General features: G+C 56.5%; 4 protein-coding genes across 4 annotated transcripts; 1 reads left to right on the plus strand and 3 right to left on the minus strand.

The window, feature by feature from the left end:
• Nucleotides 1–1,924: 1,924 nt before the first annotated feature.
• On the plus strand, nucleotides 1,925–4,228 carry UV8b_01723 (uncharacterized protein; the record flags this gene model as incomplete). Its single annotated transcript, XM_043139221.1, has 3 exons — nucleotides 1,925–2,133; nucleotides 2,222–2,994; nucleotides 3,072–4,228. The coding sequence occupies 3 exons, from the start codon at nucleotides 1,925–1,927 to the stop codon at nucleotides 4,226–4,228; spliced, it is 2,139 nt and encodes a 712-aa protein (XP_042995155.1).
• A 1,995-nt stretch (nucleotides 4,229–6,223) lies between these two features.
• On the minus strand, nucleotides 6,224–7,514 carry UV8b_01724 (uncharacterized protein; the record flags this gene model as incomplete). Its single annotated transcript, XM_043139222.1, has 4 exons — nucleotides 6,224–6,582; nucleotides 6,671–6,734; nucleotides 6,788–6,834; nucleotides 6,902–7,514. The coding sequence occupies 4 exons, from the start codon at nucleotides 7,512–7,514 to the stop codon at nucleotides 6,224–6,226; spliced, it is 1,083 nt and encodes a 360-aa protein (XP_042995156.1).
• A 1,507-nt stretch (nucleotides 7,515–9,021) lies between these two features.
• UV8b_01725 (uncharacterized protein) lies at nucleotides 9,022–9,443 on the minus strand (the record flags this gene model as incomplete). The annotated part of the gene is made up of 3 exons (XM_043139223.1): nucleotides 9,022–9,214; nucleotides 9,268–9,372; nucleotides 9,421–9,443. 3 exons carry the CDS (start codon nucleotides 9,441–9,443, stop codon nucleotides 9,022–9,024), a joined length of 321 nt encoding a protein of 106 aa, XP_042995157.1.
• A 1,224-nt stretch (nucleotides 9,444–10,667) lies between these two features.
• Nucleotides 10,668–12,944, minus strand: UV8b_01726 (uncharacterized protein; the record flags this gene model as incomplete). Its single annotated transcript, XM_043139224.1, has 2 exons — nucleotides 10,668–10,897; nucleotides 11,063–12,944. 2 exons carry the CDS (start codon nucleotides 12,942–12,944, stop codon nucleotides 10,668–10,670), a joined length of 2,112 nt encoding a protein of 703 aa, XP_042995158.1.
• Between the last annotated feature and the right edge of the window lie 439 nt (nucleotides 12,945–13,383).

The following is a 13,383-nucleotide window of genomic DNA, read 5'->3' on the forward strand; positions in this document are numbered from 1 at the left end:
TGTGCCCGTTCATTCCAAGTGCTGGCTAGAGTCTTCCTGCGGATTTACCTGCGAGAATAAGGGACTTGCCCCTGGGCCACGATTGGGCGTAACGTGAGGCACTAGTAGTGGTGGTGTATTAAATGGTTGGTTTGTATTGAGCCATATGAGCGGATGCAGCCGGCCAAGGTGCACTTGATGAGGCTATTGATGTTGCTGTTTGATGATGCTGTGATTGCTGTGATGCTCCGTAGAAGGAAGAAAAATGCGGGTATGTATACAGCTGCTTGTAGAAAAACGTGTGCGAAGGCACCAGTTTCATAGGCGTATCGTTTCCCTGCATGTTGGTAAAAGCCTTCCAAAGGGACACGGGCCTTGAATCTGCCCAGCCATGTCGTACGCTAGGTCGGATTGAAGTCTTGCTCTTTTGGGAAAATATAGTCAAGCGTGGCGATGAAGAGAAACAGCAAGGTCTACCGAGCACAACACCGAGCACATGCACAACCACGAAAACTACTAGTTGCGAGATGGCGGCACATGCGCATGGCATGAGCCCCTGAAGGCCTCGAGCAGTTCCGATCGATCTCAGGTGGCACCCTTTCGCCCCCTTGGCATGTCGGAGCTATCGGCTCCTTAGTCCTGTCAGGCTCCTTCCCTCACCGGGTGAGTTTAGTGGTTTCGTCGTCCCACCAGACACTATTGCCTTGGGCTGCGCGCGAGGCCAGCTCTGATTGGGCGGCTGCGAGCCATTCGAGTCAGTTCAGCCGCCAAGGCAAGCCCCCTATACCGGGGGGGGGGGGGGGGGTATCCAGTACCTAAATCTACTCCTGCTCCGTACCTCGTGCATACTATATCGACGGTGTCCACTCTCCGCACTGGGGATTCGCCTTGCACTGCGCATGGGATAATCACATGCCTCTACAAATTGCAGCGCATTATAAGCTATGCGGCGCAGCAATCAATAAGAAGACGCTGCTCAGTTCTGAAAATTCTAAAAAATCACTTCTCCCGGGTTGCCCGGGGGCTTCGCAACGCTACTTTGCAACGACGGTCCCGCAACTTGTGCCAGGTGCTGCGCGCTGCGCTTCGCTTGGCATGTACTCCGTACCAGGTAGGAGGTAGGTAGGCCTACGGGCGCCCCAAGCCAATCTGGCTCTGCCGTTAACGCCTCGGGCCAGAGGCGTGGATCCAGTGACCAGTCGCATCCGCGCGCAACTGCGTGCCCCCCTCCCCCCTGCTGCCAGCTGGCAGGTGAAGCTATTGACATTGTAAAAAAAAAAAAAAAAAGGAAAAGCCGGGGATGGAAAAGAAAAGAATCTTCTTTTTCCCTCTTCCTCTTCCCCCTTCCTTCTACCTTGCCTGCCCTCCCGCCCGTTCCGCGTAATGATCATCAACTACTCGGGACCAAACAACATCTCTGCAACCTGTCAAAAGCCGTCGTTCCAGGGAACCAGGGCGCAAATTAACGTGGCGCTGATGCTTGATCCCGGCCGCACTAAAGCTGGGATGCAACCTTCTTCAAGCCACGAATGACAGGTCCTGTGTGCCTCAGCTCTTGCTGGCGGGGACGGCGGCGCACGGCTCCTCAGGTTGTATCACGCATCTGCTACCGGCCCGCGACAAGACACCGTGCCGTCCATACGAGTCTCGCAGGGGATGGAGGGTGGCCGTGAAAATAATATTGACCGGCTTGCAGAAAAACCACGATGCAACAGGGGATTTGGAAAAGGTACCGAGTAAAGTCCCCTTCTGCCTACCTAGGTAGCTCTATTAAAATCGCTGGCTAACCAGTCTCAGTCCCCCTTTTTTCCTTCCTCCCCCCTGGCCCCCCGACATCATGCAGGTCAATGTCGACTCGGTTTTCGAATATAGATACATGGACCTCTTGGGCATCTTCTTTTCAACTTGCTGATTCTTGCCACTTTCGCCAGCTCAGCTCGCCATCATGCATCCGCAACTCTTGTTCCGCCCCAGACAGCCCGCTTCCCCTGCTGCTGCTGCTGCTGCTGCTGCTCCTTCTCCTCCTCCTCCTTCTTCTTCTCCTTCTCCTGCTTCGTCTCCTGCTCCTGCGCCTGACGTTCCTCGCTCTGTAATTCGACATGGTCCACTGTTCGAGGATCGCGGCATGCGGAGCCCCGGTAGTGACAACGACAGGTAAAGTAAACCGAATATTACGACGAAATGTTTGGTCTCGGAACGGCTCCCCTCCCTCTTCCCCGCCTGCTAACCCGCGTGGCACTAGCACCGGTAAACCGTCGTTAAACTTTGATGGCTTCGACTACATGACCCCTGGCCCGGCAGAAGCTCCGTTATCGCCCCTCGGCGCGACGGTGCCAAGCATCCGCTCAAAAGGCTCCAACGCCTCCCTCGTCGAGTCGTCCACTGACTCCATGGAAACGACCGCCACGTCACTCTTGCCGGCTCTGCAGTCCAAGGGAGACGTTGGCGATGACCTTTTGCGGCCGCTGCCGGACCATGAGCTCGACCCCGGCAGCTTTGACATCATCTGCCCGAGCCTCGACCAAGGCCCCGGCTACTCCCTCGCCAGGCGATCCGAGCTTCTCTTCTCGGAAAAGCACATGGCCGTCATACTGGGCGATTCGCGCATCCTGGGCCAGTTTACCAAGTTCCTCGCCACCGTGCGACCGGCTTCGCTACCCCTCCTTACATACTACCTCGATTCCGAAAAGGCCATCAGGGCCATCAAGTACGCCAACTCCGTGACGGCGTCGTTGACCAACCTGCCCAAGCACGCCTTTACCGCCGACCACGTCCACGATACCGTCAACCAGGAGCTTCAGTCCAAACGCGATGCCGCCTTCCAGGCATTGACGAGGGACGAGCTGCCCATGTTCATCACCCACGCGTGGATTCGCATCGTCAGCGTCTCCATCAGGCGAAGAATAATGGGCACCTTGCCATCGTATCTGAGGGAGGCATCCGAGGGTCTGGCAGAGGTGTTTTGTCTCACGGATCCCTCCAGACACGATAACCCCATTATTCTCGCCTCGAGCGGTACGTTGTCTCTTAGCTTGTTCATCCTTCTTCTTCCCGTCCTCCCTCTGCATCAACTTACGAAGCCGGGGTCATAGAGTTCCACCGCACAACTCAATACGGCTTAAACGACGTCATAGGCCGCAACTGCCGCTTCTTGCAAGGCCCTGCGACGAATCCATTCAGCGTCAAACGAATACGGGACAGCCTCGCCGCGGGCAAGGAGCACTTTGAAACCTTCCTCAATTACCGCCGCGACGGGTCTCCCTTTATGAACCTCCTCCTCTGCGCACCGCTCATCGACTCGAGGGGCACGGTCCGGTACTTCCTCGGCGCGCAGGTCGACGTGTCGGGGCTGGCCAAGGAGTGCGCCGAGCTGGACGGCCTCCAGCGACTCGTCCAGGACGAGGAGGACGAGAAAAACGCCGCCAGGACGGGCGAAGCCGGAGTCAGGTGGGGGGAGGAGCAGCAGCAGCAGCAGCAGACGCCGCCGCCGCCGCCGCCGCCCAAGTCCTCAACGAGCGCTTGCCGCGACCTAAGTGAAATGTTTAACCGCCACGAGGTCGAGACTGTCCGATGCTACGGCGGCGCCATGCGCCAGCTGCGAAACGACGACCTGTTCTCGCACGGTGGGGGCTGGAGTAACGCGCCGTACCTGGTCATCGACGACGGGCCTTCGCCTACGGAGTCGCTGAGGGCAGACATGGTGCCGGAGCTCCCGCCCCGAAGGGATCGGCCGCTGCAGCCGCCCGCCCAGGCCCTCAACGGACGCTTGGCAGGAATCTACCAGCACTATCTGCTCGTGCGGCCGGCCCCCAGCTTCCAGATCCTGTTTGCCTCCCCCACCCTGCGCGTGCCGGGCATACTGCAAAGCCCGTTCCTCTCGCGCATCGGCGGATCCGGTCGCGTGCGCGACCAGATCGCCCAGGCTTTCGCCGAAGGCAGAGGCGTCACGGCAAAGATACGCTGGCTCTCCACGTCTCGCCGGCACGCACACGTGTCGGAGCGGGGCAGGCCGCGCTGGCTGCACTGCACGCCGATGCGCGGCGTCAACGGCGTGATTGGCCTGTGGATGATTGTCATTGTGGACGACGAAGCGTCCGAGGGGGATGCGGGCGGCAACCTGGCGGATCTGGCACCGCCTCAGGAGAAGCGCAGGCCGGCGGCCCTGCGGATGGCGCCGCCGATTGAGGCGCAGCGGAAGCCGACGTCGTACATTACGGACGACGGGGCGCAGCCGACCTGGGAGGGTTGACGCGAAGGTGCCTGTTTTTTTCTTTCTTCTATTTTGCGCGTGTTGCAGGTATCGGGAAAAAGCAAAGTCGGGAAAAATCATGATTCGGGTGTTGCATAGCAAGGTGGCGGCGGCGGGCGGCGGCGCTCTTTTGTTGTGTGCTTGTGTGGGTGGACATTCCAAGCAGCGATGTTGCATGTCGGGGCTGCGCGCGCGACTCGCATTCTCTTTTGTTGCACTGTGGCGTTGGTCTCTCGCCGTCTTTTCGTTCGTGTCTGGTATTAAAACGCTACGGGAGGGTTGTAAATACCGGCGCCGCTGGCTAATTTCCTATGTACCGGTGGATGTCTGGTCTGGTCCGTCGCATCGCCAGATTCCCCCTTGAAACTGCCGTCGGGTGTAGATATGAGGACTGGTTTTTCTTGCATCTGAACATGCATGACCCGCAGTCAAGCAGGGACACCCCTTGCAGCGTACCGAACGGCATGGGCTGCAGCATGTGATGAGCAAATGATGCTTGGTCTCTGGGTGACTAGGCTGCAGGTCCGGCGAGGCCAGACGCGGGTTTGATTTTGCCCGGTCATCCAGCTCCCGCGAGGACCATGAGGTAGGCTGCCTCCCGTTGGGCAGAAGAGCGTCGTCGTCGTCGTCGTCGTCGTCGCTTTGATTTCCTCGGGTTTTTCGGCGGGGGGTTCCACGTCCCAGGAGAAGAATGCGGCGGAATTCCCGTTGGGTGGAAGAGCATTTTTATCAGTTTATACTAAGGAGCAGAATATAATAGATTCCTATTAGAGAGAAGGGCATTATTATCAGTGTCTACTAAAGAGCAGAATATAACAGATTTCTATTAAACAGAAGAGCGTTGTTTTAAGTTTCTACCGAGGAGCAGAATATAATAGATTCCTATTACATAGCCGTCGCAATTACCCCTTCAGTGGGGCATTACGACCGTTGCGGCCCCGCTTTTCCCTGCGCCCTGATAGGGCGCACAGGCGGACCGCAGAGCCCCCCGCAGAGCCGCACCACCACACGTGACCGCGGCGCACACACAAAAGGCCGCATCGTCGAATTCCCCCTTTACTGCCCCTTTTTCCTACTTTCTAGATAGTCATTAGCAAAGTAATAGAATCCTTTGCTTGGTGATCACCCGATACCTCAGTACCACGCGCGCACCCTGCGTATAGTTGAGTATATATATATATATAATACACTAGCTAGTATACTTAGGTGGCCCTATCTATACTAGTGTCTAGTACCTCTATACTAATTTATATGGGAAACCCGAGGACCGGGAGAAAAACCCATATACGATCGTATAGTTGGGTATACCTTGATGCCATTCCAATAATTCCCATTAGATAGAAGAGCATTATCATTAGTTTCTGCCGAGGAGCAGAATATAACAGGTTTCTATTAGATAGAAGAGCATTATTATTAGTTTCTACTAAGGAGCAAAATATAATAGATTCCTATTACATAGAAGAGCGTTATTATCAGTTTCCACTAAGGAGCAGAATGTGATGGATTCCCGTTGGAGTGAAGAGCATTATCGTCAGCTTACACCGAGGAGCAGAATGTGATAGCTTCCCGAGGGGGGTAAAAGATACCCGTCATTATCGGGTCAGCACTACGCAGCGCGGGAGGCGCTCCGTGTCTCGCCCCGATGGCGAAAATGGGCTTGCTCATTTGCAGCTGGTAATGGTTATGCCAAGACTGGCAACCCAGCACGTCCTGATCAAGCAACGCAGCTGCGAGTATCGATCCAACCGGATTGATTTTTGACTGCTAGCTTGAAACCGAGAAAGCAGCGTACGGCCTATAGGAGACTCTGCACAGCAGAGACTCAACTTGCCGGCATGATCAAAGGCACAGCCAGACCACGCCCCGACGAAAGCAGAAATTCAAAAAAAAAAAAAAAAATCAAAGAATAAATAAGTAAAAAAGTACATAAAACAAACAAACACACCCACACACACACAACAGTCCGCGCAATGCCGCCAGACTGGCAGCCCAGCGCTACGAGGAGCTCAGGTCCACCGCCCTCGTGAAACGCGTGGACGGCGCGGCGTTGGGCTCGAAATCCGGCAGCCCCAGGTCCGGAAACACCTTCTGGACCTTGCGCGCCAGGTACTGCGCCCACGTGCCGCGGACGTCGCGGAACGTCGTGGCAGCCCACCGCTGCTCCGCGCGCTGCCTTTCCTCGTCAGACAGCGGAGGCAGGTGGTCCAGCGGCAGACGCTGCATGTCGGCGCCCCAGGAGAAGTCGAAGAAGAGGGGAAACGACAGGCGAGGCGGAGACCCGGGCGGTGGCCGGCGGACCCTGTGGGGACGAGACGGGTACCGACCCCCGGTGAGCTGGTCAAACATGTCGCCGACTGGGCCCGGGGTCAGTAAGGCAGAGCATTCGGCGGGGAAAGAGGGGGTGGCAGGGGGTGGCAGGGGGTGGCAAGGGGGAAGACTTGCCGTTGACTATGAACGTGTCGGGGATGACCGGCACATCCACCCACCGGTCCGAGGGGGAGAGAATCTATCGACCCCCGTTAGCAGACAAAATCGGGCAGGTCGGTTGGGCAAACTGACCTGAAGGCCGGGCGCGTCGGCCATTAGGATGGTGAGGAAGCCAAAGTCTAGCGCAGGCAGTTGCTTAGTTTGCAGTTGGTTGTTGTCGGCGGTGCGAAGAGGCAGTCCCCTTACCAGTGTGCTGGCCGATGCCGTAGCTCTCGTCAACTGGCTCGTGCTCCCTGGCGGCCGCGTAGCTGAAGCAGCGGAAGAGGACGATGGGCTCCGGTTCCAGCAGCCGTCGACGGAGCTCCGCGCTCCCCAGGCCCAGGGCGGCGGAGAACATGTCGGCCAGCGTATTGGCCAGCTCCGTCACCTGGGCGAGGTAGTCGAGCACGGCGGGGCGCATCTGCGGGAGCGCCTCGTCCGGGAACTGGTTCTTGCCGTGCAGTGGCATCCCGAAGAGCGGGTGGGAGTCGGCGTGCTCGGGGCCGACGTACAGGCCCTCCTTCCAGTCGAGACGGCCGTGCGTGTGCTCGCCCCCCAGGGGCATGTAGCCGCGCCAGGCGGGGCCTCCGGCGCGCACGTCCAGGGCCAGCTTGTCCTCCTCGGGGAGGGCGAAGAAGGCGCGCGAGGCAGCCACGAGGGCCGCCTGGGAGGCGGGCCGCACGGGCGTGTTGGCCAGGAGGAAGAAGCCCCATTGGGAGGCGGCCTGGTGGAGGAGCTGCGCGGCACGCTGGGACGCGGGCGATGCGGGCGCCGAGGCGGCGTAGGCGGACAAGTCGACGACGGGGATCTGCTCTGCCATGGCAGAGGGGTGCGGGCGGGACGGGAGGGGACGGGGCGGGATGACGGGAATGTAGGCTTGCGTTGCAACGCCCGATGAAAATTTGACGATGTCGATGCTGATGTGGAGGAGTGAAGTTGGTGCGGAGACGACGGCATGGCGAGGGGGAGGGGGGGGGGGGCGCGGAGTCGACTCTCAACTGGCTTAAGAGGGCGGGGGGGGGGGGGGGGGGGGAGCTCGTAGATTCGGTTGCTGATGAGCTTGTCGAATGTGTTGTGTAATGTGTACGACCAGGCGGTTGCATGTCTTGCGGCCAAGAGTCGGAGGATTGGCTGATTTGGCTGATGCTTCATTTGGGCAGCTGTACAGCTGCGATCTGAGCCTTGGCCCGTCAGGCTGTAGTTCGCTTGCACCTGCCTCTGCCAGGCCGTCAGCTGTCTAGGCTTTGCAGCCTCGCTCTGGCCATCTAGGGAGGCCCGATATGCAAGTCAATGCCACGGCACCAATCCAGCCATGTTCAAGTGATGCGAGCCGCCCGCAACGGCCAAGCCATTCTTGCCGGCAGGAAATGCATAGTGCGTGAACGATTGGTGCTCCCATTCCCTCCGCTCCAGCTGATGCAGACCCTTCTATGCACCAGGCTTGACGTCGACGTCGACGATTCTCTTCACGCCCAGCCGTCCCTCCTCCCGGGCGTGAGCCGTGGTCGCTGCAGACACGCCTTTGAAATGCTTCCGGATATCATGCTTCTGCGCCCTCCCATGCCAGTAAAAATCAAGCAGCCAGTTGGCGCTGAGCTCCTCCGTCCTGGTCCTTCGGTGCTAGGTTGGTGCTCCCCCGAAGGACAGGCAGCGTGGGAGAGCCAACATCTACTTGATATGCGGACGCTACAATGAACAGGTTTTAGTGTTCCCCGGCCTGGTACACGAGCGCAGTTTGTTGTTGCCCCCCCCCCCCCCTCCCCTCCCCCCCGGGCAGATATCAGATATCGAGGCGTACATGACGTGGTCTTGAGGGGCGTCCTCCAAGTGTCCTTGTGTCTTTGATTGTTTCCTTGAGGGTCAGTTAGCTTTTGTTTTCAAAGGTCCATGGGCTTATAGATGGCTTGCATTCATAGCGGTGCTTGGCAACACCTTGTGATGGCTCGTGCAGTTCCAAGACTAAACCCCAGCGAGAAGATCTCGCGCCGGTATTGCAATACCTCGACTACAAGGAGCCGAGCTGCTTTCCTCCCGACCCAGAGAGCAAACTGGCTGCCAGCGATCCATCGACAGCAACGCATCCGTCTGCAATCGCCGCAGCAGTGACTAGCGGTTCCTCGACGAACGTGAGACCAATAAAAAAACCGCAACTCACGCCTGCCTACCGTCGGCTTGTTGAGGCCGACAGACCGGTACACTAGACTCGCGATTCAACAGTCTACGTCAAAGTCGCCCCAAACCCAGTGCACCAGTCCCCAGCTTCTACAACGAGCCATACGAGACAAGCTTCCGAAAAATACGGTACGACGAACCACCAGACTTGCCAACTACTTGGCCTCGCCTATAAACTGCAGCAATCCCTGCGGCCCCGGCTCCACGGACTCGAAAGCCTTGTGCCCATTCCTGTACAGGAAGAAGGTAGGTGTAGACGCAACGCCCAGCCGGCCCGTCAGGGCTGCCAGCTCGTCCACGTCGACTTTGGCAAAGACGACGTCCTGGAGGTCATCGCGGTTCGACTGCCTGGATGAGGTTAGCCCACGCGGCGCGTCCGCGGGACGAAAGCAAAGACGTGCTCAACAAAGATGGGAGCGAGGGTCTTTGAGTCGACGTCCCACGTGGCGAAAAAGTCGACAATGACGAGGCCGTGCTCTGAAATTGCGCGCTGGAACTCGTCTTCTCTGCGGGGTGGTCAGTCTGGGAGTGCGCGGGTGGGCGAACAAACGTACGTTTGGATGTTGTGTACGGGCATCTTGGACGGCGGAGGGGCTGACGGAGATGAGGGAAAGGAAGTTGGCAGAGAGAGAGGCCAGACGGGGCGATGCGATATATGAATGCGTGATGCTTGGGATGCCCCTTGTGCAGCTGCAACCAACGTCACTATGACGTCGACTTGCACTTGCACTTGCACTTGCACTCCGAGGCATAAATCGGTCATGTAAACTTGGGCTACCTAACTGGGCTATCAGATTTGCTGCCAATGCAACCATCGCAAACCGCAAGACCACACGCAGCGTTTACACATGTTCCTCATATTGCGAATTTGCTAACCAGCCGTCACATACGACCATAGCCGCTTGAGAACTTTGGATCCCGTCCGATCTCCGTTAAATAAGCCAGCGAGCGCCGGATTAGTAGTTGGGTCGGTGACGACCAGCGAATACCTGGTGTTGTATGTGTTCTTTTTCTCTTTTTTCCTTTGCCGCCTTTTTTTTTTACATTTACGATCCACGGTCCTCTTACTCGTGCGAATGACGTCTTTCTCGTTCTTTTCCACTTTTTTGGCAGTGTGATCCGTCGACTTATCTGGGCGGAAAAGTCCGTTGGTTATGACTCTAGCGCAGACGGAATTGGCACGGACCGGATTTTCACATCGGAACGCTCCCATTGATGCGTAGTATACCTTTGGAGATGCAGGATTGTTTCCATCTCTACTTATTGCCGCACTGGCTAGCTAATCCTGATTGTCTTGGCTATTACATATACATATATAGTAAGACTGCATGCTGTTTCGTGCGGCCTACTATAGCCTGCAGAGACTTATCCAGCCTGGGTGTGCCTTACCTTACCTCGAACTTCGTAGCGAGTGCCTTCTGAGGTACTAGCATTTTTAAGCTACTGTTATCCCCTATTACGATTAATATTTAGTAAAAGTAGGTAGGTGCTTTATATACCGCCCATCTCGTAGGCATCTTAGATACCTGCTACCTTCTAGGTACGTAAGGTATTCTCTATAGTCACAGCCACTGTTATAATGACCGCCCCGTTAGAGTCATGTTCTCAATACTGATCCTAATCTTCGAGACAGCCGTGGCCTTTGATACCGTAAACACCCTGCCACGGGCCTTCAACAGGAGACGGGATGGCGCGCGAAGGTACCAAAGGTGCCTACCAGGCAGGAGGTAGGTACGTAGGTAGCTGGTACGGAATAGGTGGAAACATGTCCGCTTCTTGGGGTTCAAGTGCTGCTGCATGTTCATTTTTCCTTCACCACCCATGCAGCCAATCGTAGCTCCTTCGACCAGTCATCCTCAGATTCTTCGTGCTTGACCTCGAGCTTCCTCTTTCGACCAGGGGCATTCGAACTCACGGACGCAAGCGGAAGACGACCACGAAACTCCGACCGTTCGAAATCTACCAGCATTACCCGGCCATCGTCAGCATCGAACAGCATATTGCGGAGCTCCGCATCACGGTGCAGAACTCCTAATGAGTGGATTTTCTTCAAGGCAGTTGTGACCCCTTTAAGAAGACTTGACTTATTAGCTGCGTCAATGCATCGCCGGAGAGGCAGTCCAGCCCAGCTAAGAAATAGGAAGCTGGTGTAGACTCCACCGTCATAATGCCACGGGAGCACTAAATCGGCCATACCAAGACATACTGGCACGTACTTGCCCTGAATGGGCTCAAGCCTGCAGTACACTCGGTTTTCATGGGCTAGAAACTCGCGATCGAAACTTTCCATGCCCTTTGCCACACATGTGTATCCGTGGGACGACAGCCGCACCTTGAATAGGCCGCCCCGCGAACCCGCTATGTAGAGCGAAATACAATCCGCATCGCGGCCCCGGTCTCTTGCAAGCTGGGCGCGCATGAGACTGATGAATTTGGCCGGAGTGATATGAACGTCACGGTGATCGTGCGCATTGGGACAATCCCGATCTACGGGCCCTCCATGTGCTAATCCGAGAAGGCATCGTTGCGTGCAATACGGACGGTCAGTGATATGAACCCTTTTCTTTTGCTGTTGCTGCAGCCGCTGGCTTTGGCGCTGCGTACCCTTCCGGTTGCCCTTTCCGCCGCCACTTGTGTCTGTCTTGGCTGACGGTGCTTGTTTCTTGCCTGCGGTAGATGGCTTTCGCGTGGGGGAAGGAGGATCACAATCATCCTCGTCTTCTGAACGCGCCGGTCGTATAACCGGTGGCTGACAGCCGGAGCGGGTTCGAATGGGTGATCGAGTAAACCCTTTCCAACGCTGAGGCTTGTAAGGCGATGCAAGAGGTTGCTTGCCTTTTCGTTGCGACTGTGGAATCTTGCTCAGTTCCTTTTCGTATTCAAAATTCCACAGACCAAGCTCCTGGGCATCGTCGTGCCATGACTCCGTGGGCGGGGTGGCCAACAGAGCTTGGGCAAGGAAAGCGAATACCTGAGCGGCGGCAGTGCGATGGAGCCTGTCTTCGTCGTCATCCATAACATCTTGTGCTGGCACACACACAGCACAGTAGACTGTGCCGGGATCATCCGAAATTTTAAGGAAACAGAAAGCTTCCCCGGTGCAGACGTAGCCATATTGAATGCCTTTGCCAACCATGTAGGAGAACAGTTGCGTGACGACCGCAGCGGTAAGAGCTCTGGAATTGAAGATGAAGCCCTGGCCCTCCTGGTTGATCACGTCACGTTCCGGCCGGATCTCTGAATCAAGCCCAGTGACAATCTCGTCAACGCTCAGCTTGTGTGGCGCCTTGTATTCAATAGCGATGGTAGGGATGTTTGTACCGTCCGAAGTCCTGTATATGCAAAACTGGTCCGCCCTATTGCCTTTCCCCCTCGCCTTCCTTGGCGGCTTTTTGGCTCGTGTTTTGGTCGATGCTGATGGGAGGGTACGAGGGTCGTTTTCGCTGATTGACATGCCTTCCATGGATTGAAGGACCGACTTGGAAGACTCCCCGAGATTCGTATGGCTCTCAAAGGTCACAGTTCCCCTGAGTCCAAGGACTTCTCGCGAGATTGGGTCCTCGTAGGCCCTGTCAACCAGCTTCCGAACAGCAATCTCGACCACGTTATGCTCGAACTGTCGGAGGCTCATTTCACAACTTATTCGTTGGAGTGTAGACTTGACGTATGATAGTTGATTTGGAGATGGAAACACCTTTTGGGAAGCGAATTCGGGGCTGACAGAGAGCTTTTCCCAAATCTCCTGTTGTTTTGCTGGAAAATCCTCCCATGGGATGATACGACGAGGGAAGATCCTGCCAGTCGCGGTGGTTGTGTGGCCTTGTGTTGTTTGCGTGGGGTCTGTTACGACCTCGATAGCAAGATCGAGAGCATGGCAGGCCTCAATATACTGCGGGAGATCTAGTGGTAACGACTCGTTTGCCAATTCTTCAGCTTTTTCGCGTCGGCGTTGTTCCTCCTCACGTAGGCGTTGTTCCTCTTTGCGTCGGCGTTGTTCCTCGTCAAGTTGGCGGTTCTTCTCGTCGAGTTGGCGGTCCTTCTCCTTAATCAAAAGGCGCAACTGCTCGATTTCGTCCATGGTGTGGCCTCGTGTTGTTTGCGTGAGGTTGTTACGACGTCAATAGAAAGGTCAAGCGAGTGGCAGGCCTTCAGGTACTGCGGGAGATATAGCGGTGATGACTCCTTTGCCAGTTGATCAGCTTCTTCGCGTCGGCGTTGATCCTCCTTGAGTAAACGGCGCCGCAACTGCTCAATTTCGCCAACTAGAATTTCATGTAAGGTGGTGCTCCTTGCAGCAGTATTTGAGGATGGACGTGCTGGTGGCTGGCGGGCGGGTCTTGTCTGTCAGCGAAGGAAGCGCGTCACATGGGTGGATCAATATGTCGGACTTGCCGCAACAGGCTCCTGCCAACCACGCCCACAAGACCGTGATCCACTAGCCTGGCGAGCTAGCGTCTGGTCTTGTCTAGGACTTTGTTGTCGCCAAGTTAATGGCACACTTTGCGCCGCTATTGGGC

The sequence above is a fragment of the Ustilaginoidea virens genome, chromosome 1 (assembly GCF_000687475.1).
Source record: "Ustilaginoidea virens chromosome 1, complete sequence".
Taxonomy (NCBI): Eukaryota; Fungi; Ascomycota; class Sordariomycetes; order Hypocreales; family Clavicipitaceae; genus Ustilaginoidea; species Ustilaginoidea virens.